The 26,549-nt window shown below is 47.3% G+C and overlaps 1 protein-coding gene across 1 annotated transcript in view; it reads right to left on the bottom strand.

Moving 5' to 3' along the window:
• PSMD14 (proteasome 26S subunit, non-ATPase 14) overlaps positions 1–26,549 on the bottom strand; it is a 305,697-nt gene that overhangs the window by 121,275 nt on the left and 157,873 nt on the right. The window contains exons 4-5 of the mRNA XM_063933641.1: positions 12,911–13,030; positions 2,314–2,384 (exon numbers count right to left, since the gene is read on the bottom strand). Coding sequence (XP_063789711.1) covers positions 2,314–2,384; positions 12,911–13,030 — 191 coding nt within the window. The remainder of the gene's footprint in view (positions 1–2,313; positions 2,385–12,910; positions 13,031–26,549) is intronic.

Raw genomic sequence — 26,549 nt, forward strand, 5'->3', positions numbered from 1 at the left:
CTGATATGCTCTATGGTCATTAAAATGGCATCCCTATCTAAGGTGTCAAGCTCCGAAGATAAGGAATCTGCCCATGCCACGACAGCACTACAAACCCAGGCCGACGCCATAGCTGGTCTAACAATAGTACCTGAATGTGTGTAAATGTGCTTCATGGTAATTTCCTGCTTGCGATCAGCAGGATCCTTGAGGGAAGCTGTATCCTGAGAAGGTAGTGCCACCTTCTTGGATAAGCGTGTCAGCACCTTGTCTACTTTAGGTGAAGATTCCCATCGTATCCTATCCTTTTGTGGAAAGGGATACGCCATAAGAAACCTTTTGGGAACTTGTAGTCTCCTATCTGGAGATTCCCAAGCCTTTTCGCACAATTCGCTTAGCTCAAATGAGGACGGAAAAGTGACCTCAGGCTTTTTCCCTTTATACATGTGTATCCTCGTGTCAGGGACAGGGGGTTCCTCAGTGATATGCAAAACCTCTTTAATGGCAATAATCATGTAACGAATACCCTTTGCCACCTTCGGCTGTAATTCTGCATCTTCATAGTCGACACTAGAGTCGGTATCTGTGTCATCGACCTGGGATATGGTGCGCTTTTGAGACCCCGAAGGTCCTGGCGCCGCAGGGACAGGCATGGTCTGGCTACCTGACTGATCCCTAGCTTCAGCCTTGTCTAACCTTTTATGCAGTAAATTTACATTTGCACTTAAGACATTCAGCATATCCACCCAGTCCGGTGTCGGCGTTGCCGACGGCGACCTGACATTCAAGCACTCCCCCTCCACATTAAGCGAGCCTTCCTCATCAAACATGTCGACACACGCGTACCGACACACTTCACCCACACAGGGAAACTCTTTTTCTGAAGACAGTATCCTCTTTAAGAGAGAGAGTATGCCAGCACACACCCCAGCGCTATACCCCTGGAAAGAAACACAGAATGCTTTTCCCCAGTAGCGCTGTGTAGTAATAAAACGCCAATTATGTGCCCCCCCCCCCTTTCCTTCAAAACCCCCTTTCACCGCGTGTAAAGCAGGGGAGAGTCCGGGGAGCTTCCTCTCAGCGGTGCTGTGGAGAGAAAATGGCGCTGGTGAGTGCTGAGGGAGAAGCCCCGCCCCCTCGGCGGCGGGCTTCTGTCCCGCTCAAAGTTATTAAAAAAATGGTGGGGGCTCTTTTATATACATGTACAGTGCCCGCCTGTACATGTATATAGTCTTTTGCCATCAGAGAGGTGTTTATATTGCTGCCCAGGGCGCCCCCCCTGCGCCCTTACAGTGACCGGAGTGTGTGAGGTGTGTGGAGCAATGACGCACAGCTGCAATGCTGTGCGTTACCTCAGTGAAGCTCTGAAGGCTTCTGCCGCCTGAGACGTCTTCGGACTTCTTTTCTTCTGGTTCTGTGAGAACGGCGGCGCGGCTCTAGAAGTGAACGCCCAGGACGAACCTGTGTTCACCCCCTCTGGAGCCAATGGTGTCCAGTAGCCGAGGAAGCAGTGCCTATAATTTAAGTAGGTCTGCCCCTCTCTCCTCAGTCCCTCGATGCAGGGAGCCTGTTGCTAGCAGTGCTCCCTGTAAAAAATATAGAAAAAATCCAAACAAAAATGCTTTCTAGGCAGAGAACTCAGGGGAGCTCCCTGCAGTGCACCCATTTCCCTCTGGGCTCAGTGTAAAACTGAGGTCTGGAGGAGGGGCATAGAGGGAGGAGCCAGTGCACACCCAGAATCCAAAGCTTTCTTAAAGTGCCCTATCTCCTGCGGAGCCCGTCTATTCCCCATGGTCCTTACGGAGTCCCAGCATCCTCTAAGACGTTAGAGAAAGATACGGTATGCCGGCAGTCGGGATTCCGGCGCCGGTATGGTGGTCGCCGGGAGTCCGGCCGCCGGCAACCTGAAGACCACCCCATGGGAAGGCATTGTGAGATCACACTAGATGCACGCATGTCCAACCTGCAGACCCCCAGCTGTTGTGAAACTACACATCCCAGCATGCCCTGACACAGCTTTAGCATTCTCTGACAGCAAAACTGTCACGGCATGCTGGGATATGTAGTTTCCAAACAGCTGGAGGGCCGCAGGTTGGACATGCCTGCACTAGAGCATGGAGAGCAGTAGGAAATGCTGGCTGCTCCGACTCAGTTAAAAGCTATGGTGAAGCTTAGTCTCTCATGATCCAAAACAGCCCCAATAGCCATCGCAGGCACATTAGCAAAGGTCTCTGTGCCTGGAAAAGGTCATTTTTTTACATTTTTATTTATATAGCATTGCAAAGATAAATAGGATATTATTATACACAAACGTTATTGAAATGAGTAGCTTACCTTCCAGTTTGCTTCAACATGTCCAACATTTTAGCCTGGAACACTGGGTCCACAGCCTCCACACTAACACCCTGCAAAATGCAAATTATTTCCACCTTTATTATTGGCTCTCAGACTCTACAAAATTATATGAAGTTTAAACGAAAAAACAAAACAAAAAAAAACACCCAAAAACTAAAGTACATATAATAATTACAATTTGTTTCTATGTTTGCAAAAAGTAATGATCACTGTAACCCAAGCTGTTCAGGTAGCAAATGCCAAAGGGTTATTGTTGTTATCAAACAAGACACAAATATGCTTAAAAAAAAAAGCAGGGTTCATCTACTAAAACCAAGTGCAGCAGTTTGTGACAAGCTTGACAGGTTGGTAGAAAGCATACACAATTATAAGTAAGGACAATCTACACTCCAATGATGGCTTTTGGAAAGGGCAGTGTAGGCTGCATAAAAATGTTTATATAATATTTACTGGACATCTAAACAGAAACTTTGGTTAAGGTAAATGCTCTATAGGGGGGTATCCAATTACCAGCGGTCAATGACTGCAGATAATTGTATTGCCGGGGACTATCCAATTAGCCCCGATGCGGCGTACTCCTCCCCCTAATGCCGGCACTTATCAAGGACTTTGTTTCGGGTGCCGAGCATAATCCACAATAACTGGCAACCAGGGCCGCAATCACACATGGGATCAAGAGCTTATCCCGGATCCTATTGTGTTAATGCACAATAGCTGGTCTGTTTTCGGCCAATCAAAACAGCCTCTAATTGGATACTGCAATAACGACCATCGGTCAAAAAGCGCGATATCCGGCCGTTTTGATCCATCGAAAATGGATTCCACATAATTGAATACCCCCTTAGTGTACAAACTGCATGTTCTATCAATACTCTTGTTTGTCACAAAACTCATTGTAGCATATTTTAGAAAACAAATATTGTATCAGTGTGCTGGATTAAAAGAGTCAAGAACAGAAGAAAGCAGCAGCAGGAAGCCTTATTATGGTTTTCATAAGGCAGCTGCCATCTTGATATAGAGAGCTGTGTGACCCAAATACACACGTAGGATGGTTTCAAAACGCATTGAAGCAAGTGCAGAGTTGATCGTAAGATGGGCATAACTGGTGTTACATAAAAATAATAACAGCATACAAAAAGACTGTTTCTGCATAAATTATTTGCTGTATTCATCTGCAGATATGCCCATCTTCACAATGGCAGAATATACACCCAACATATGACAAGCATGCATTACATACATAATTTGCAATTAAGCATCAGTAAAACTTCCAGAACATCTCTAAAAACCATAAAAATAATTATGGGGGACTATCAGCAGAAATAGTGCATTCCCAGTCATCCAATCAGAACTGGTTCGTGTGTGATAACAACTATAGTCATCCATTTACACTCGCTCCTAAACACATAATATGGGGATATGTGTACCTGCATCCCATGCTGCATGTGTTCAATGCCCTTACTGCCAGCCTATGGTGGAATTCACACTCCCTGTCCTATCACACCTCACCAGGAGCAAATACCAGGTATACACTAGATTTCTCTGCAGGCGCAGAATGATTTCAAGCAAGATATACTATGTACAAAGGCGTAGTACCGACTATGCATCAGCCCTATAATACACGGGTGGTTAAAAAAGTAAGGTCACGTGTGTAATGTTCTTCATTTCACTCTAATTTACCACCATGCCGGAGTAGGTAAACCTCTGCATTCCCTCGAGGCCATTAGACTGCGCCTCATATCAGTCATACTGTGCCAACATCAGGTGTAAGATAGTGGGGCTGGCAGAGAGATGGTCAAACAGAGGTCAGTAATGTGATCAGAGTTCTTCATCTAAAGGGCACATCAGCAACTGAAATTCATCGCTAACCTGTTGAGATGTACAGTGACAAAGTCATGTCACTCACACAGGTTTGGTGCACTGCCATTGAAAAGAGCAGGACAGCCGCTCCATCCTCCCAATTGCGTCCACCATGATGTTATCACCGAACACCTCCACAAGTTGGCAATGTATTTCAGCTGCTGATGTGCCCTTTAGACACAAAAATCTGATCACACTATGTACCTCAATGATTGCCCATGTTTCCGCCAGCCCCGCCATCTTGCAACTGATGTTGGGACAGTATGGGGGGAATCAAACTGCGAGTGTGGGGTTTTTCCTGCAGCAGCAGGGTTTTAGTATACAATAACAGGGCAGAAAATGGGACGCAGTGCTTTCTCACACTACCAGAGCAAGTATGATTTCTTCCTAAAATAGTTATCTTTATAAAAAAATCACCGGGACTTCCTCTTGCACCTCGGCGGCACCCCCCTGAGGACTAATTAAGCAATTGGAAGTTTCCAATTAGCTCAATAAGGGATTTATTATTCACCTTCTGAAATGGGGTCTTCTTCATCAAGCATCGGTAGCTGGGTCTTCTGCAGCAGCGGTGAGTGTGTGAGGTGTGTGGAGTGTCTAAGTGTGTGCATGAGTGTGTGTGTGACCCCTCCCCTGCAGCATAATCCCCCCTTGAGCCAGCTGCTGAGAGAACTACATCTCCCAGCAGCCCCTGCCGTTTTCAACACCCCCAGAGCCTCCCAGCAGCCTCATCTGCAGTGGCAAGATGGAGGGGAGACAACCAGAAGTCCAGGAGACCACCGGATAGGGATGTTCTTTTTTCAAGCGCCGCAGGGTTATCAGTGCCGAAAATCCTGCAACCACTTTTTTATTGGATACCGCAGGTATCGGGAGCGCACATGCCCACGGTAATCCAAACTGGGTACGAGTTAAGCAAGGACTTTTACCTTGTGCCCAATTGGATTCCCCCCTATGACATACAAGACATATAAGGCCGTGAGGTGAAGCAGTGGTCTACCCGCTCTGGCCTGGCGGGAAACTAGAATGTACTAGAAAACATTACACACACAAGAGGTCTTGTTACCTTACTTATTGAAACAGACATTCATTCATTAAGGGCCTCATATAGAGTTTGGAGGAAATCCAGCTAAATATGAAATTTTGCACCTGGATAAACCATGATATAAGGAAAGGAGTGCACATGCATTTTATGCAAAGTATACACACAAAATAAAGATACACACAGACAATATATACATTCAGGAGGGCAACAGAGAAGCAATTTATCATAATATTGAGTGCCCAAGTAATGCCATTCTATACATAACAATCCCAGGGCAGCAGCAGCAGCAGCTATATATCATACTGCCAGTGACATCCTTCAGGATTGGATGTCCTGATGAAAGCTTTCCGTAGCAGCAGAGCTCACATCCCAGCAATCTCCTATCCTAAAGACTTAAACCATTAAGCACACGTGTAAGCGTGAATTCATGCCGACTATTTTTGGTGACGTATGTCTATAAGATCGTGAGAGGTGAAATAGAGAGATTAAAAAAAAAAATAAGATTTTACTTACCGATAAATCTATTTCTCGTAGTCCGTAGTGGATGCTGGGACTCCGTCAGGACCATGGGGAATAGCGGCTCCGCAGGAGACAGGGCACAAAATTTAAAAGTTTGACCACTAGGTGGTGTGTACTGGCTCCTCCCCCTATGACCCTCCTCCAAGCCTCAGTTAGGATACTGTGCCCGGACGAGCGTACACAATAAGGAAGGATTTTGAATCCCGGGTAAGACTCATACCAGCCACACCGTACAACCTGTGATCTGAACCCAGTTAACAGTATGACAAACGTAGGAGCCTCTGAACAGACGGCTCACAACAATAACAACCCGATTTTTTTGTAACAATAACTATGTACAAGTATTGCAGACAATCCGCACTTGGGATGGGCGCCCAGCATCCACTACGGACTACGAGAAATAGATTTATCGGTAAGTAAAATCTTATTTTCTCTGACGTCCTAGTGGATGCTGGGACTCCGTCAGGACCATAGGGATTATACCAAAGCTCCCAAACGGGCGGGAGAGTGCGGATGACTCTGCAGCACCGAATGAGAGAACTCCAGGTCCTCTTTAGCCAGGGTATCAAATTTGTAGAATTTTACAAACGTGTTCTCCCCCGACCACGTAGCTGCTCGGCAGAGTTGTAATGCAAAGACCCCTCGGGCAGCCGCCCAAGATGAGCCCACCTTCCTTGTGGAATGGGCCTTGATAGATTTAGGCTGTGCCAGGCCTGCCACAGAATGTGCAAGTTGAATTGTGCTACAAATCCAACGAGCAATCGTCTGCTTAGAAGCAGGAGCACCCAGCTTGTTGGGTGCATACAGTATAAACAGCGAGTCAGATTTTCTGACCCCAGCCGTCCTTGAAATATATATTTTCAATGCCCTGACAACGTCCAGCAACTTGGAATCCTCCAAATCGCTAGTAGCCGCAGGCACCACAATAGGCTGGTTCAGGTGAAACGCTGAAACCACCTTAGGCAGAAACTGAGGACGCGTCCGCAGTTCTGCCCTGTCCGAATGGAAAATCAGATATGGGCTTTTATACGATAAAGCCGCCAATTCTGACACTCTCCTGGCTGAAGCCAGGGCCAGTAGCATGGTTACTTTCCAAGTAAGATATTTCAAATCCACCGATTTGAGTGGCTCAAACCAATGGGATTTGAGAAAATCCAAAACTACATTAAGATCCCACGGAGCCACTGGGGGCACAACCGGGGGCTGTATATGTAGTACTCCTTTTACAAAAGTCTGGACTTCAGGAACTGAAGCCAATTCTTTCTGGAAGAAAATCGACAGGGCCGAAATTTGAACCTTAATGGACCCTAATTTGAGGCCCATAGACAATCCTGTTTGCAGGAAATGTAGGAATCGACCCAGTTGAAATTCCTCCGTCGGGGCCTTCCTGGCCTCACACCACGCAACATATTTTCTCCAAATGCGGTGATAATGTTGTGCAGTCACCTCCTTCCTGGCTTTGACCAGGGTAGGGATGACCTCTTCCGGAATGCCTTTTTCCCTTAGAATTCGGCGTTCAACCGCCATGCCGTCAAATGCAGCCGCGGTAAGTCTTGGAATAGACACGGTCCCTGCTGAAGCAGGTCCCGTCTTAGAGGTAGAGGCCACGGATCTTCCGTGAGCATCTCCTGAAGTTCCGGGTACCAAGTTCTTCTTGGCCAATCCGGAGCCACGAGTATCGTTCTTACTCCCCTTTGCCGTATAATTCTCAGTACTTTTGGTATGAGAGGCAGAGGAGGAAACACATACACTGACTGGAACACCCACGGTGTTACCAGAGCGTCCACAGCTATTGCCTGAGGGTCTCTTGACCTGGCGCAATACCTGTCCAGTTTTTTGTTGAGGCGGGACGCCATCATATCCACCTTTGGTTTTTCCCAACGGTTCACAATCATGTGGAAGACTTCTGGATGAAGTCCCCACTCTCCCGGGTGTAGATCGTGTCTGCTGAGGAAGTCCGCTTCCCAGTTGTCCACTCCCGAAATGAACACTGCTGACAGTGCTATCACATGATCTTCCGCCCAGCGAAGAATCCTTGCAGCTTCTGCCATTGCCCTCCTGCTTCTTGTGCCGCCCTGTCTGTTTACGTGGGCAACTGCCGTGATGTTGTCCGACTGGATCAACACCGGCTGACCCTGAAGCAGGGGTTTTGCCAGGCTTAGAGCATTGTAAATCGCTCTTAGCTCCAGTATATTTATGTGAAGAGACATCTCCAGGCTTGACCACACTCCCTGGAAGTTTCTTCCCTGTGTTACCGCTCCCCAGCCTCTCAGACTGGCATCCGTGGTCACCAGGACCCAGTCCTGTATGCCGAATCTGCGGCCCTCTAACAGATGAGCACTCTGCAACCACCACAGAAGAGACACCCTTGTCCGTGGAGACAAAGTTATCCGCTGATGCATCTGCAGATGCGATCCGGACCATTTGTCCAGCAGATCCCACTGAAAAGTTCGTGCGTGGAATCTGCCGAATGGAATCGCTTCGTAAGAAGCCACCATTTTTCCCAGGACTCTTGTGCATTGATGCACAGACACTCTTCCTGGTTTTAGGAGGTTCCTGACAAGTTCGGATAACTCCCTGGCTTTCTCCTCCGGAAGAAACACCTTTTTCTGAACCGTGTCCAGAATCATTCCCAGGAACAGCAGACGTGTCGTCGGGGTCAATTGAGATTTTGGAAAATTCAGAATCCACCCGTGCTGTTGCAGCACTACTTGGGTTAGTGCTACTACGTCCTCCAGCTGTTCTCTGGACCTTGCCCTTATCAGGAGATCGTCCAAGTAAGGGATAATTAATACGCCTTTTCTTCGCAGAAGAAACATCATTTCGGCCATTACCTTGGTAAAGACCCGAGGTGCCGTGGACAATCCAAACGGCAGCGTCTGAAACTGATAATGACAGTTTTGCACCACGAACCTGAGGTACCCTTGATGTGAAGGGCAAATTGGGACATGCAGGTAAGCATCCTTGATGTCCAGGGACACCATAAAGTCCCCTTCTTCCAGATTCGCTATCACTGCTCTGAGTGACTCCATCTTGAACTTGAATTTTTGTATGTACAGGTTCAAAGATTTCAGATTTAGAATAGGTCTTACCGAGCCGTCCGGCTTCGGTACCACAAATAGTGTGGAATAATACCCCTTTCCCTGTTGTAGGAGGGGTACCTTGACTATCACCTGCTGAGAATACAGCTTGTGAATGGCTTCCAATACCGTCGCCCTGTCTGAGGGAGACGTTGGCAGAGCAGACTTTAGGAACCGGCGAGGGGGAGACTTCTCGAATTCCAACCTGTAACCCTGAGATACTACCTGCAGGATCCAGGGGTCCACCTGTGAGTGAGCCCACTGTGCGCTGAAATTCTTGAGTCGACCCCCCACCGCCCCTGAGTCCGCTTGTAAAGCCCCAACGTCATGCTGAGGGCTTTGCAGAAGCCGGGGAGGGCTTCTGCTCCCGGGAGGGAGCTGCTTGGTGCACTCTCTTACCCTTTCCTTTGCCTCGGGGCAGATATGACTGTCCTTTTGCCCGCTTGTTCTTATAGGAACGAAAGGACTGCGGCTGAAAAGACGGTGTCTTTTTCTGTTGGGAGGGGACCTGAGGTAAAAAGGTGGATTTCCCGGCTGTTGCCGTGGCCACCAAATCCGATTCCATATGCCGTTTGGAATCCGCATCACCTGACCACTGTCGCGTCCATAAACTTCTTCTGGCAGATATGGACATCGCACTTACTCTCGATGCCAGAGTGCAAATATCCCTCTGAGCATCTCGCATATAAAGAAAAGCATCCTTTAATTGCTCTATAGTCAATAAAATACTGTCCCTATCCAGGGTATCAATATTTTCAGTCAGGGAATCCGACCAAACCACCCCAGCACTGCACATCCATGCTGAGGCGATGGCTGGTCGCAGTATAACACCAGTATGAGTGTATATACTTTTCAGGGTAGTTTCCAGCCTCCTATCAGCTGGATCCTTGAGGGCGGCCGTTTCAGGAGACGGTAACGCCACTTGTTTTGATAAGCGTGTGAGTGCCTTATCCACCCTAGGGGGTGTTTCCCAGCGCGCCCTAACCTCTGGCGGGAAAGGATATAATGCCAATAACTTCTTTGAAATTAGCAGTTTTCTATCGGGGTTAACCCACGCTTCATCACACACTTCATTCAATTCCTCTGATTCAGGAAAAACTACAGGTAGTTTTTTCAGACCCCACATAATACCCCTTTTTGTGGTACTTGCAGTATCAGAGATATGCAAAGCCTCCTTCATTGCCGTGATCATATAACGTGTGGCCCTACTGGAAAATACGTTTGTTTCTTCACCGTCGACACTAGATTCGGTGTCCGTGTCTGGGTCTGTGTCGACCGACTGAGGTAAAGGGCGTTTTACAGCCCCTGACGGTGTCTGGGACGCCTGGACAGGTACTAACTGGTTTGCCGGCTGTCTCATGTCGTCAACTGATTTTTGTAACGTGCTGACATTATCACGTAATTCCATAAACAAAGCCATCCATTCCGGTGTCGACTCCCTAGGGGGTGACATCACCATTACCGGCAATTGCTCCGCCTCCACACCAACATCGTCCTCATACATGTCGACACACACGTACCGACACACAGCAGACACACAGGGAATGCTCTTATCGAAGACAGGACCCCACTAGCCCTTTGGGGAGACAGAGGGAGAGTTTGCCAGCACACACCCAAGCGCTATAAATATATAGGAACAACCCTACAGAAGTGTTGTTTCCTTTATAGCAGCTTAATATATCAATATTGCCAAAAAAGTGCCCCCCCTCTCTGTTTTTTTACCCTGTTTCTGTAGTGCAGTGCAGGGGAGAGTCCTGGGAGCCTTCCTCGCAGCGGAGCTGTGCAGGAAAATGGCGCTGTGTGCTGAGGAGATAGGCCCCGCCCCCTATTTCGGCGGGCTCTTCTCCCGGTGTTTGTAAGACCTGGCAGGGGTTAAATACATCCATATAGCCCCAGGGGCTATATGTGATGTATTTTTAGCCAGAACAAGGTATTATCATTGCTGCCCAGGGCGCCCCCCCCCCCAGCGCCCTGCACCCTCAGTGACCGCTGGTGTGAAGTGTGCTGACAACAATGGCGCACAGCTGCAGTGCTGTGCGCTACCTCATGAAGACTGAAAAGTCTTCTGCTGCCGGTTTCTGGACCTCTTCACTTTTCGGCATCTGCAAGGGGGTCGGCGGCGCGGCTCCGGGACCGGACTCCATGGCTGGGCCTGTGTTCGATCCCTCTGGAGCTAATGGTGTCCAGTAGCCTAAGAAGCCAATCCATCCTGCACGCAGGTGAGTTCACTTCTTCTCCCCTAAATCCCTCGTTGCAGTGAGCATGTTGCCAGCAGGACTCACTGAAAATAAAAAACCTAATAACTTTTTCTAAGCAGCTCTTTAGGAGAGCCACCTAGATTGCACCCTGCTCGGACGGGCACAAAAACCTAACTGAGGCTTGGAGGAGGGTCATGGGGGGAGGAGCCAGTGCACACCACCTAGTCCTAAAGCTTTTATTTTTGTGCCCTGTCTCCTGCGGAGCCGCTAATCCCCATGGTCCTGACGGAGTCCCAGCATCCACTAGCACGTCAGAGAAAGATACCTTTATGGGCATGATACATTTCTGTCTAATGTAAGCTTATAAAGTACACATTGGCTTCCAGCAATCACCACGTTTTTTTGAGTGGTCCCCTATTGTTACATCAGACACGGAGTGGAGAGTTCGTTTTGGAACCCTTTTCCCACTATGACTATTGTTTGACTTTAAGAAACTATATTACACATTGGACTCTTTCTGTTTGTTCTCCTATCTCCCTTACGGCATTCATTTGGAGGAAACAACACATGTTTTCATCACAAAGCAGTTAGAAAGAAAAACCATGGACATATGATACAAGAACTTAATACAATATAAGTATTTGTACACCTTTCAAAATGTTTGGCGCATAGGATATCATATTCTGTATGTATTTTTGCCTTTTCCAGCTTTGATAACACTATCCATTTGCTGCCTCCATTGTCCAGCGCAGGTGTTCACTCTTGTTTGAATATTATAAATAACACACACACACACACACACACACAGGATTCGATTGGCTGCATTCTCAGCAATATTGTCTAAGCACCCAAAATGGCGGCATCCACTGTACATAGCTGACATTTATCCAATGAAAATTGTAAACCATTGTGTGTTAGAAAAGATTTAGGTGTATATTCAATTGAAGTCGAAAGCTGCAGTCTGTCGAAAAGACGGCAGTTTTCGACGTTTTTAGGTCGGAAGAGGTTCCGACCTATTCAATATATTCAAGGAATTCAACCTGTCGAAAAGCACGTGGATCGGCGGAATAGCTGCCGATCCACGTGCTTGTGTCGAAAACGGGGCCAAATCAGACAGGTTTTGGCCCCCTTTTCGACCATCTCACTTCGACTTTAAAAAAAAAGTCGAAGTGAGTGGGATGCGGGAGCAGTGACGGGGAGAGCCGCGGGCAGCCAGACGGGGAGAGCAGGAGGATGTCACAGCCACCGCTCACAGCAGCAACCACCCGGTTCCAGCAAGCGTGACCTCGCTTGCTGCAGCCGGGTGGACGCTGCCGTGAGCAGCGGCTGTGATGCGGGGCGGTGGAGAGTAGGGACGGGGAGAGGCAGAGATGCGAGGGGGGGAGAGCAGCGCTATAGCTGCTGCTGTAGCGCTGCTCTCCCCCGTCTGCCCGCCGCTCACCCCCGTCTCCCCTCCCCCCTGCATCTCAATTCGACTTTTTTCAAGTCGAAAATTGATACTGCATTGAATAGCCCAAGTCGGATCCATTCCGACAAATGAATGTCGGAATGGATCCGACTTCAATTGAATATACCCCTAAGTAGGAAGTGGTAAATTATATTAACAATTCATCCACGAGGATTTGCTTTGTGATGTTAATGTAATATTTCTAAAAATAGCTTTTCATACAATTATTATTACTACCCTTTACTTGTACAGCACTAACATAATACACATAGCTATATACTTGGGCGATCATTATACATACAACTCATTTACAGGGAGTACAGAGAGATCTAACTAAGTGAACACAGAATCTGATAGGTGTGGGGAGCACTTGATACATACAATAACTATATTAGTATGTTTATTTTATTTTAGAAACAGAAAAAGTACTCACGGTTCCAGACTGCGGCATGGCGAATACATCAATAACTCTGACTGTGTAGTCATCCACAAACTCTCCCAGCATCAGACCCATGACTTCCATTGGGACACCAGCCCGGCCGTGCTTTAGCATCTAGGACAAGAGGAGAACCATTAACACAAAGTGTCTCTCTCCAATGAAAGCAAGTAGGTCCCTGGGCTACTGCTCAGTAATCATTTCTTTAACCAGCGTCATCCTTTCAAAAGAAAGTATACACATAAAATTGGTGCATTCTCATATTGTAATACAGGTTGAGTATCCCATAACCAAATATTCCGAAATACGGAATTTTTTGAGTGAGACTGAGATAGTGAAATCTTTGTTTTTTGATGGCTCAATGTACACAAACTTTGTTTAATACACAAAGTTGTTAAAAATATTGTATTAAATGACCTTCAGGCTGTGTGTATAAGGTGTATATGAAACACAAATGAATTGTGTGAATGTACACACACTTTGTTTAATGCACAAAGTTATAAAAAAATATTGGCTAAAATTACCATCAGGCTGTGTGTATAATGTGTATATGAAACATAAATGCATTCTGTGCTTAGATTTAGGTCCCATCGCCATGATATCTCATTACAGTATGCAATTATTCCAAAATACGGAAAAATCCGATATCCAAAATACGTCTGGTCCCAAGCATTTTGGATAAGGGATACTCAACCTGTATATTATTTATATATATATATATATATATATATATATATATATATATATATACATACACACATATACATACATACATACATACACACATACATATACACATTTATTTATTATCTATATCCAGCACACATATTCAGCAGCGCATTACAGAGAATATTTTGCCCATTCACATCAGTCCCTGCCCCAGTGCAGCTTACAGTCTATATTCCTTATCACATGTACACACACTTACAAACTAAGGTTGTTAGACAATTAACCTATCAGTATATTTTTGGACTGTGGGTGGAAACCGGAGTACCTGGAGCAAGTATGGTAGGGACATACAAACTCCATACCGGGCCATGGTGGGAATTGAACCCATGACCTCAGTGCTGTGAGGCAGAAATGCTAACCATTACACAATCCGTAAACATATATACTGTACATACATACATACATACACACACACACATGCAAACAGCACTCCTCAACAGAAGTAGATTGCCAGCAATGCAGGTGCCCTCCAAATTGAATATCAGTACAACACTGATACACAGATCATGACAGCAGATCTCTATCACCCGCCCACCTTTCCTTTAGTTGAAAATATACGTTATGGTTAGAACTTACTGTTGATAACGGTATTTCTCCTAAGTCCACAGGTTTCCACAGGATAACATTGGGATATGATGGAGCGACAGCGGATTGGCACCAAACGATCACAAGCTTTCTGGCCTCCCAGAATGCACCGGGATCGTCCATATAATCCCGCCCACTGACTCCGTCAAATCAGTTGTTTCCAAAGCATTTAGGCAGGAGCATTATGTAGAACCCTATTCAGGCGATAAACACACATGCACACCCTTCCACGCAAGAGGGAAGAGTTTACCGAGTATAAAGATTCTCAAATCAGGTGCGTCAGGGTGGGGTCTTTGTGTAAACATGTGGACTTAGGAGAAATACCGTTATCAACGGTAAGTTCTTACCATAACGTATATTTCTCCCTCCGGCAGGGTCCACAGGTTATCCACAGGATAACAATGGGACTTCCCAAAGCAATTTTTAGTGGTGGGGACGCTCCTGATTAATATGAGAACCTTACGCCCGAATTGAGCATCATGAGAGGCAAAGATATCCCAGGCATAATGTCTGATTGAATGTGTTTATTGGAAGCCATGTGGCTGCCTTACATATCTGTTCTGCTCAAGCACAATATTGTGCTACCCATGAAAGACCTTCCTTACATGTACAGTGAGCAGAGACATTAGCCGGGACAGGGAGATCAGCTTTAGAATATACTTCTGAAACAGTCATTCGAAGCCATCTTGCTAGCATCTGTTTAGTAGCAGGCCATCTCCTCTTGTGAAAACCATAGAGGATGAAAAGAGAATTTGTCTTTCTACTGGCACTGGTACGATCCATGTAGATACTTAATGCCCGGACTACATCCAGCGACGCATCTCCCGCAGAAAATCCCGATTCCTGAAAAACCGGAACTATAATGTCTTCATTAAGGAGGAATATAGATCACCCCTTAGGAAGATACCCAGACCTAGTTCTGAGAACTACTTTATCTGGATAACATCAGAAAATAAGATTTTACTCACCGGTAAATCTATTTCTCGTAGTCCGTAGTGGATGCTGGGAACTCCGAAAGGACCAAGGGGAATAGCGGCTCCGCAGGAGACTGGGCACAACTAAAGAAAGCTTTTAGGTCACCTGGTGTGCACTGGATCCTCCCACTATGACCCTCCTCCAAGCCTCAGTTAGGACACTGTGCCCGGACGAGCTGACATAATAAGGAAGGATTTTGAATCCCGGGTAAGACTCCTACCAGCCACACCAATCACACCGTATAACTCGTGATACTATACCCAGTTTAACAGTATGAAAACAACTGAGCCTCTCAACAGATGGCTCAACAATAACCCTTTAGTTAACAGTAACTATGTACAAGTATTGCAGACAATCCGCACTTGGGATGGGCGCCCAGCATCCACTACGGACTACGAGAAATAGATTTACCGGTGAGTAAAATCTTATTTTCTCTGACGTCCTAGTGGATGCTGGGAACTCCGAAAGGACCATGGGGATTATACCAAAGCTCCCAAACGGGCGGGAGAGTGCGGATGACTCTGCAGCACCGAATGAGAGAACTCAAGGTCCTCCTCAGCCAGGGTATCAAATTTGTAGAATTTTGCAAACGTGTTTGCCCCTGACCAAGTAGCAGCTTGGCAAAGTTGTAAAGCCGAGACCCCTCGGGCAGCCGCCCAAGATGAGCCCACCTTCCTTGTGGAATGGGCTTTTACTGATTTAGGATGCGGCAGTCCAGCCGCAGAATGCGCCAGCTGAATTGTGCTACAAATCCAGCGAGCAATAGTCTGCTTAGAAGCAGGAGCACCCAGCTTGTTGGGTGCATGCAGGATAAATAGCGAGTCAGTTTTCCTGACTCTAGCCATCCTGGAAACATAAATTTTCAAGGCCCTGACTACGTCCAGTAACTTGGAATCCTCCAAGTCCCTAGTAGCCGCAGGCACCACAATAGGTTGGTTCAAGTGAAAAGCTGATACCACCTTAGGGAGAAACTGGGGACGAGTCCTCAATTCCGCCCTATCCATATGGAAAATCAGATAAGGGCTTTTACATGACAAAGCTGCCAATTCTGACACACGCCTGGCTGAAGCCAAGGCCAATAACATGACCACTTTCCACGTGAGATATTTTAGATCCACGGTTTTAAGTGGCTCAAACCAATGTGATTTTAAGAAACTCAACACCACGTTGAGATCCCAAGGTGCCACTGAAGGCACAAACGGGGGCTGAATATGCAGCACTCCTTTCACAAACGTCTGAACTTCAGGTAGTGAAGCTAGTTCTTTCTGGAAGAAAATCGACAGAGCCGAGATCTGTACCTTAATGGAGCCTAATTTCAGGCCCATAGTCACTCCTGCTTGTAGGAAATGCAGAAATCGACCTAGTTGAAATTCCTCTGTTGGGGCCTTTTTGGCCTCACAACAAGCAACATATTTCCGCCATATGCGGTGATAATGCTTTGCAGTTACATCTTTCCTGGCTTTAATCAGCGTAGGAATGACTTCCTCCGGAATGCCCTTTTCCTTCAGGATCCGGCGTTCAACCGCCATGCCGTCAAACGCAGCCGCGGTAAATCTTGGAACAGACAGGGCCCCTGCTGCAGCAGGTCCTGTCTGAGCGGCAGAGGCCATGGGTCCTCTGAGATCATCTCTTGAAGTTCCGGGTACCATGCTCGTCTTGGCCAATCCGGAACCACGAGTATTGTTCTTACTCCTCGTTTTCTTATTATTCTCAGTACCCTTGGTAGGAGAGGCAGAGGAGGGAACACAAACTGACTGGTACACCCACGGTGTCACTAGAGCGTCCACAGCTATCGCCTGAGGGTCCCTTGACCTGGCGCAATATCTCTCTAGTTTTTTGTTTAGGCGGGACGCCATCATGTCCACCTGTGGCCGTTCCCATCGATTTACAATCAGCGTGAAGACTTCTGGATGAAGTCCCCACTCTCCCGGGTGGAGGTCGTGCCTGCTGAGAAAGTCTGCTTCCCAGTTGTCCACTCCCGGAATGAACACTGCTGACAGTGCTAGTACGTGATTTTCCGCCCATCGGAGAATCCTTGTGGCTTCTGCCATTGCCATCCTGCTTCTTGTGCCGCCCTGTCGATTTACATGGGCGACTGCCGTGATGTTGTCTGACTGGATCAGTACCGGCTGGTGTAGAAGCAGGGATTTTGCCTGACTTAGGGCATTGTAAATGGCCCTCAGTTCCAGAATATTTATGTGTAGGGAAGTCTCCTGACTCGACCATAGTCCTTGGAAGTTTCTTCCCTGTGTGACTGCCCCCCAGCCTCGAAGGCTGGCATCCGTGGTCACCAGGACCCAGTCCTGTATGCCGAATCTGCGGCCCTCTAGAAGATGAGCACTCTGCAGCCACCACAGCAGAGACACCCTGGTTCTTGGAGACAGGGTTATTAGGCGATGCATCTGAAGATGCGATCCGGACCATTGGTCCAACAGGTCCCACTGAAAGATTCTGGTATGGAACCTGCCGAAAGGAATTGCTTCGTAAGAAGCCACCATCTTTCCCAGGACCAATACCTGTTTTGGTTTCAGGAGGTCTCTGACTAGAGATGACAGCTCCTTGGCTTTCTCCTCCGGGAGAAACACTTTTTTCTGGACTGTATCCAGAATCATACCCAGGAACAGTAACCGTGTCGTCGGAACCAGCTGTGATTTTGGAATATTCAGAATCCAACCGTGCTGGTGTAGCACCTCCTGAGATAGTGCTACTCCCACCAACAACTGCTCCTTGGACCTCGCCTTTATTAGGAGATCGTCCAAGTACGGGATAATTAAAACTCCCTTTCTTCGAAGGAGTATCATCATTTCCGCCATTACCTTGGTAAACACCATCGGTGCCGTGGAGAGTCCAAACGGCAGCATCTGGAATTGGTAATGGCAATCCTGTACCACAAATCTGAGGTACTCCTGGTGAGGATAGTAAATGGGGACATGCAGGTAAGCATCCTTGATGTCCAGGGATACCATGTAATCCCCCTCGTCCAGGCTTGCAATAACCGCCCTGAGCGATTCCATCTTGAACTTGAATTTTTTTATGTATGTGTTCAAGGATTTCAAATTTAAAATGGGTCTCACCGAACAGTCCGGTTTCGGTATCACAAACAGTGTGGAATAGTAACCCCGTCCTTGTTGAAGTAGGGGCACCTTGATTATCACCTGCTGGGAATACAGCTTGTGAATTGCCGCTAGCACAGCCTCCCTGTCTGAAGGAGTAATCGGCAAGGCAGATTTTAGGAACCGGTGGGGTGGAGACGCCTCGAATTCCAGTTTGTACCCTTGAGATACTATTTGCAGGATCCAGGGATCCACCTGTGAGCGAGCCCACTGATCGCTGAAATTTTTGAGGCGGCCCCCCACCGTACCTGGCTCCGCCTGTGGAGCCCCACCGTCACGCGGCGGACTTAGAAGAAGCGGGGGAGGACTTTTGCTCCTGGGAACCTGCTGTTTGTTGCAGCCTTTTTCCCCTACCTCTGCCTCTGGACAGAAAGGACCCGCCTTTTCCACGCCTGTTTTTCTGAGTCCGAAAGGACTGTACCTGATAAAACGGCGCCTTTTTAGGCTGAGGGAACATGGGGTAAAAATGCTGACTTCCCAGCAGTTGCTGTGGAAACTAGGTCCGAGAGACCATCCCCAAATAACTCCTCACCCTTATAAGGCAAAACTTCCATGTGCCTTTTTGAATCTGCATCCCCTGTCCACTGGCGAGTCCATAAGCCTCTGCTAGCAGAAATGGACAATGCACTTATTTTAGATGCCAGCCGGCAGATCTCCCTCTGTGCATCTCTCATGTATAAGACTGAGTCTTTTATATGCTCTATGGTTAGCAGAATAGTGTCCCTGTCTAGGGTGTCAATATTTTCTGACAGGGAATCTGACCACGCAGCGGCAGCACTGCACATCCATGCTGACGCAATAGCTGGTCTAAGTATAATGCCTGAGTGTGTATATACAGACTTCAGGATCGCCTCCTGCTTTCTATCAGCAGGTTCCTTGAGAGCGGCCGTATCCGGAGACGGTAGTGCCACCTTTTTAGACAAACGTGTGAGCGCTTTATCCACCCTAGGGGGTGTCTCCCAACGTGACCTATCCTCTGGCGGGAAAGGGAACGCCATTAGTAACTTCTTAGAGATTACCGATCTTTTATCAGGGAAAGCCCACGCTTCTTCACACACTTCATTTAATTCTTCTGATGGGGGAAAAACTACGGGTAGTTTTTTCTCCCCAAACATAATACCCTTTTTAGTGGTACCTGGGTTTATATCAGAAATTTGTAACACCTCTTTCATTGCTACAATCATGCAACGAATGGCCTTAGTGGACATTAGACTAGACTCATCGTCGTCGACACTGGTGTCAGTATCCGTGTCGACATCCGCGTCTGCCATCTGAGGTAGCGGGCGTTTTAGAGCCCCCGATGGCCTTTGAGACGCCTGGACAGGCACAAGCTGAGAAGCCGGCTGTCCCGCATTTGGCATGTCGTCAAATTTTTTGTGTAAGGAGTCGACACGTGCACGCAATTCCTTCCATAAGTCCATCCACTCAGGTGTCTGCCCCGCAGGGGGTGACATCCCTTCTATAGGCATCTGCTCCGCCTCCACATCATTATCCTCATCAAACATGTCGACACAGCCGTACCGACACACCACACACACACACACACAGGGAATGCTCTAACAGAGGACAGGACCCACAAAAGCCCTTTGGGGAGACAGAGTGAGAGTATGCCAGCACACACCAGAGCGCTATATAATGCAGGGACTAACTGAATTATGTCCCCTATAGCTGCTGTTATATATACTGCGCCTAAATTTAGTGCCCCCCCCCCCTCTCTTTTTTACCCTTTTCTGTAGTGTAGACTGCAGGGGAGAGCCAGGGAGCTTCCTTCCAGCGGAGCTGTGAGAAATGGCGCCAGTGTGCTGAAGGAGATAGCTCCGCCCCTTTTTCGCGGACTTTTCTCCCGCTTTTTTATGGATTCTGGCAGGGGTAATTATCACATATATAGCCTCTGGGGCTATATATTGTGGTATTTTTGCCAGCCAAGGTGTTTTTATTGCTGCTCAGGGCCCCCCCCCCTAGCGCCCTGCACCCTCAGTGACCGGAGTGTGAAGTGTGTATGAGGAGCAATGGCGCACAGCTGCAGTGCTGTGCGCTACCTTGGTGAAGACTGATGTCTTCTGCCGCCGATTTTCCTGACCTCTTCTTGCTTCTGGCTCTGTAAGGGGGACGGCGGCGCGGCTCCGGGACCGAACACCAAGGCCAGTTCCATGCGGTCGATCCCTCTGGAGCTAATGGTGTCCAGTAGCCTAAGAAGCCCAAGCTAGCTGCAAGCAGGTAGGTTCGCTTCTTCTCCCCTTAGTCCCTCGCTGCAGTGAGCCTGTTGCCAGCAGGTCTCACTGTAAAATAAAAAACCTAATTATATACTTTCTTTTTAGAAGCTCAGGAGAGCCCCTAGTGTGCATCCAACCTCGGCCGGGCACAAAATCTAACTGAGGCTTGGAGGAGGGTCATAGTGGGAGGAGCCAGTGCACACCAGGTGACCTAAAAGCTTTCTTTAGTTGTGCCCAGTCTCCTGCGGAGCCGCTGTTCCCCTTGGTCCTTTCGGAGTTCCCAGCATCCACTAGGACGTCAGAGAAAAGGAGATTAACATGTCAGTACTCTTAAATCCGACACTCTTCTAGCTGATGCCATAGTCAGCCGAAGAAAACTTTAGCTGTCAACCATTAAAATACACCTCACTTAGTGGTTTAAACAGAGCAACTTGACAGGCTTTGAGGACTAGATTTAGATTCCCTGACCCTGTAGTGGGAAAAGGGAAGGTTGAATGCACAGCATTCCCTGGGAAAAAGTGCGCTTATCCTGCAATTTGGCATTTTTCTTTCGGAACCATACAGTCAATGCTGACACTTGTAATTCCAAGGAAGCCACCGCTAAACCTCAATTCCTGTTTGAAGGAATGCTAAAACCCTGGAAACTCTGCAAGCTTTCGGGTCCATACCTTTTTCATTGCACCAATGCATATAAGGCTTGCCTTATTTGGTGATAAATATGAGTCAAGGAAGTTTTTCCTTGCTCTGAGCATTTGTGAGAATCCTCTGGACCTCAGTATATAGATTTCAAGAGCCAAGCCATCAAAACAGTTGATCCAGATATCGGTGATAATCAAGGACCCTGTCTTAGTCTGGGCGTAGAGGAAGCAGAAAAGGTATTCAACATTATCTGCGGATCAGTGTACCAACGCCTTCTGGGCCAAGCCGGGGCTCATTAGAATCCCGGCATCTTTGTTGTATTTTCCTAACTATCCTGAGTAGCAGGATGATTTGAGAAACACATAAGAGAAATAAAATTCCCCTTAAAAAAGACATCCACAAAGATCACTTCCTTTGTTACTGACCCGATTATGGGGTATATGCAATTGCGGTCGAATTCCCGAAATTGTTGAAAAACGGGACTTTTTCGCCCCAAAAAAAATATCGACAATGCAATTCAGTACTTTCCGTCAAAAAAACGGACTTTCAAAATTCGACTTTTTGAAATTCGACATTTCTGCAATGGTACAAATGCAGCAATTCGCCAAAAGTATATTCAATTGAAGTTTGGAAATTCGACAACAGTGCTTTTAGACAGTAAATTCGTCATTTTCAATCCGCCACACTTTGGTGGGGGAATCTAATAAAAAAAATTTAAAACATGTTTTTTTTGGTGTTTTTTTTTATTGGTAATAGCATATCTATTTATATTAGAAGGGATTAGGTAATTGGTTTGTCTATTTTGGAGGCACAAGTATTATTTATATATTTTTAAAAATATTATTATTATTTTTTATTTATTTTTTAAATGGAATGGTAAAATCCCGGGAAAAAAAAATGGCGTGGGGTCCCCCCTCCAAAGCATAACCAGCCTCGGGCTCTTCGAGCCGGTCCTGGTTCTAAAAATCCGGGGGGGGAAATGACAGGGGATCCCCCATATTTTTAAAACCAGCACCGGGCTCTGCGCCTGGTGCTGGTGCAAAAAATACGGGGGACAAAAAGCGTAGGGGTCCCCCGTATTTTTTACACCAGCATCGGGCTCCACTAGCTGGACAGATAATGCCACAGCCGGGGGTCACTTTTATACAGCGCCCTGCGGCCGTGGCATTAAATACCCAACTAGTCACCCCTGGCCGGGGTACCCTGGAGGAGTGGGGACCCCTTCAATCAAGGGGTCCCCCCCCAGCCACCCAAGGGCCAGGGGTGAAGCCCGAGGCTGTCCCCCCCCATCCAAGGGCTGCGGATGGGGGGCTGATAGCCTTGAGAAATTTTAAAGAATATTGTTTTTTTCCAGTAGTACTACAAGTCCCAGCAAGCCTCCCCCCTCAAGCTGGTACTTGGAGAACCACAAGAACCAGCATGCAGGAGAAAAACGGGCCCGCTGGTACCTGTAGTTCTACTGGGAAAAAAATACCCAAATAAAAACAGGACACGCACACCGTGATAGTAAAACTTTATTACACACGTCGACACACACATACTTACCTATGTTCACACGCCGACCTCTGTCCACTTGTCCAAGTAGAATCCACGTGTACCTGTGAATAAAATTATACTCACCTCAATCCAGTGTCCAGATTATAATCCTCGTACTTGGCAAAACAACAAAACGAACACCAGGACCAAACGGACTGAAAGGGGTCCCATGTTTACACATGGGACCCCTTTCCACGAACGCCGGGACCCCACGTGACTGCTGTCACAGAAGGTCCCTTCAGCCAATCAGGAAGCGCTACTTCGTGGCACTCACCTGTTTGGCTGTATGCGCGTCTGCTGTCAGACAGCGCATCGCACAGCTCCCTCCATTAGTTTCAATGGTGGGAACTTTGCGGGTAGCGGTGGGGTTACCCGCGGTCATCCGCTGACGCAAAGTTCCCACCATTGAATATAATGGAGAGGCTTTGCGATGCGCTGTCTGACAGCTCAGACGCGCATAGCCAATCAGCAGAGTGCCAGGACATTGCGCTCGCTGATTGGCTGAAGAGACCTTTCTGTGACAGCAGTCACGGGGGGGGTCTCTGCATTCGGGGAAAGGGGTCCCATGTGTAAACATGGGACCCCTTTCAGTCCGTTTGGTCCGGGTGTTCGTTTTTTTTTTTTTTGCCAAGTACGAGGATTATTTTAAAAGATCCGGACACTGGTTTGAAGCGAGTATAATTTTTTTTCACAGGTACCCCGGATTCTTCAGTGACGAGGGGGGCGTGGCAGTCGGCGGGTCAACATAGGTAAGTATGTATGTGTCGGCATGTATGAAATAAAGTTTTACTTTCACGGCGTGTGTCTCCTGTTTTTATTTGGGTATTTTTTTTCCAGTAGAGTTACAGGTACCAGCGGGCCTGTTTTTCTCCCGCATGCTGGTACTTGTGGTTCTCCAAGTACCAGCTTGCGGGGGAGGCTTTCTGGGACTTGTAGTACTACTACTGTAAAAAACAATATTCTTTCAAATTTCTCAAGGCTATCAGCCCCCCATCCGCAGCCCTTGGATGGGGTGGACAGCCTCGGGCTTCACCCCTGGCCCTTGGGTGGCTGGGGGGGGGACCCCTTGATTTAAGGGGTCCCCACTCCCCCAGGGTACCCCGGCCAGGGGTGACTAGTTGGATATTTAATGCCACGGCCGCAGGGCGCCGTATAAAAGTGACCCCCGGCTGTGGCATTATCTGTCCAGCTAGTGGAGCACGATGCTGGTGTAAAAAATACAGGGGACCCCTACTCTTTGTCCCCCGTATTTTTTGCACCAGGCGCAGAGCCCGGTGCTGGTTTTAAAAATACGGGGGATCCCCTGTCATTTTTTTCTCTGGATTTTTTGAACCAGGACCGGCTCGAAGAGCCCGAGGCTGGTTATGCTTTGGAGGGGGGACCCCACGCAATTTTTTTTCGGGATTTTTACCGGTTGTTTCCCTTTTTTTTTAAATCGGATCAAAATCCGTCAAATCGGCCGTTTTTCGACAGCGGGACTGTCGAATCCGTTTTTTATTGAATATGGTAAATTTCGGCACCCACTTGCCGGAATTCGACGGTCGAATTGTGTCGAATTAAAAAACGGGCGAAAAATTGCCGCGATTCGCCGCTAATTGCATATACCCCTATGGCTCTTTGTTGTTCAAATGGTAAACCAAGAGAATTATCTCTGGCCAAGTCCATCTGTCTACCAGAGTCTGAAACGACTTTAGGGTGCAAAAGCCCATTCATTTACCTGAATGACGTGTCGACTGAGAAATCAGCTCTTCAGTTTAGTACTCCCGGAACAAACCCTGTGGACAAGGCTGGAAGATGGAGTTCTACACCCTTTAGTATGTGATTTACCTCCTTTCTTGCTATTTATCTACGTGTTCCTCTCTGAAAGTTGAGGTACACTACTGTCCTTTCCTTGTCCTTGCGGATCTGGTCCGATCTTCCTTTAGGAACGTCCCGTGCCTGAATCAGGACCTAGTATATGGCCCGAGGTGCTAACAGGTTTATTAGCAGGCAACTTTCTTCTGTGGCCCATAGTCCCCGGAATCATCATCTTCCGGACAATGGCACCAACAGCCCTGAGGACTGGCCTTTGTTGTCAGGATCTCCCAACCTGATATCCAAAAAGGTGTCCTCTGGCCTAGATGGAATGTCTGTAGTCCCCAGGCTACTTACTTTCTTACCCTTTCTGCCAGTGCCACGTACTTACTTTGTGTTTTACGGACAGCACCTGGTGTTCCCAGGTGGTCTCCCATCCAAGTACCTACCAGACCCCATACTGCTTAGCTTGCAAGATCAGGTGAGATTAACCATATCCAGTGTGGTATTGCTGTAAAATAGTTATTGTCCATCTGGCCCACTTACACCCCCTGGTATTCACAAGTGGTCACTTATCAGAGAATTTAACCAGGCACAACACTGCTTAACTTCCAACATCAAATGAGATTGGGCATATCCAGTGTGATGCGGCTGTAGATGGAGGAGATGCTGAAAAAGTTTTGAGTGGAATTATGACCACTCCATCATGTGTATTGTTAACACCATCAAACCCATAATTCGCATTGCTGCATGAATTGATATTGTTTGACATTGTAACCACTCTCCTAGCTTTGCCTTGGATATCTTGTTCCGAGGTACTACTTCCTGCAAACTCGAATTCAGTATAGCCCCGCCGTGAGTTATGTCATGGAACTAGAGATGATCCCATTTATAAGCCACCCGTGCCTCTGCAGACAAGATACCGGTATTTGTATGTTGTAGATGACACAGCACCTTTCCTGTATTTGTGTCAGGATAGGAAGGTGGTCAAGGTATGGCAATTTTCTTAACCTCTACTAACGGAGAAAAACTACCATAATCATCTTGGAAAGTACTCTGGGGCTGTGGCCAACCCAAAGGGTAAGGCCTAACTGAAATCTTGCCGAAGTATGGTAACCTTGAGATAACACTAATGGGCAGTGTTATAGGAGCCTGAAGGTAAGATTTCTGACTTATCCAGGAATATCATATAATATATTTGCTCCCCACCCAACTATGGAGTTGCCTCCACGTGAACCGTGTTACCCAAATTTCTCTGTTTTTGAAATTGATAATGGGGCGTGGTATTATTTTTGACCCCTCCGATTGTGCACGGGTTACTGGAATGACTATTCCAGACAAAACATTTTCTGAATTGCTTCATGCCAGTCCCTCGCCTACGCCTCTACCCGAGATGGGCTGAGACTGAAACCTTTTAGGAGAATGGTTCCAGAAGGGAAAGTATAACCTTATAAATACCGCTTCTTGCCTTACCAAACTTTATTGTATTGGGGCTGTTACGTTCCTTTATGACCGACAAGGCCAAACCAGACCCCTAGACTTGGGGTTATATGTGGAAGGAAACGTGACCTTCTTGGAGTCTGTTTCTGACTCAGGAATAACTGTTAACTCAAACAGAAAACTTCCAGCCAAGGCAAAAAAATTCCAGAACCTTCCTAGATTCTGAATCAGCTTCCCATGTATGTGAACCAAACTGTTCTTGAACAGCGATTGTTATGCTGGTACCCTAGAACATTAGTGTCCATATGAGCTATATGGGATTCTTACTCCCTTGCAAACGCTGAAACCTGTCTTCCAGTACCTCAGCACAATGTACCTACAGCACCTGGTATTTCAAGGTGGTTTCCCCTCCAAGAACTACCCAGGCCGAACACTGCTCAGCTTCCAAAATCTAGTGAGATTGGGCCTATCCAGTGTGGTGCAGCCGTAGATTTCAAGGTGAAGTCCTGGCTGGCCTTATGCTGCCCCAGACAAAGACAATATGGTCTTATTCTTTTGATGGCAGAGGCAATATAGATTTTTGCATTAGCAAATGATATGCATATCTATTTT

This window comes from Pseudophryne corroboree, chromosome 7, assembly GCF_028390025.1.
Source record: "Pseudophryne corroboree isolate aPseCor3 chromosome 7, aPseCor3.hap2, whole genome shotgun sequence".
Classification (NCBI taxonomy): domain Eukaryota; kingdom Metazoa; phylum Chordata; class Amphibia; order Anura; family Myobatrachidae; genus Pseudophryne; species Pseudophryne corroboree.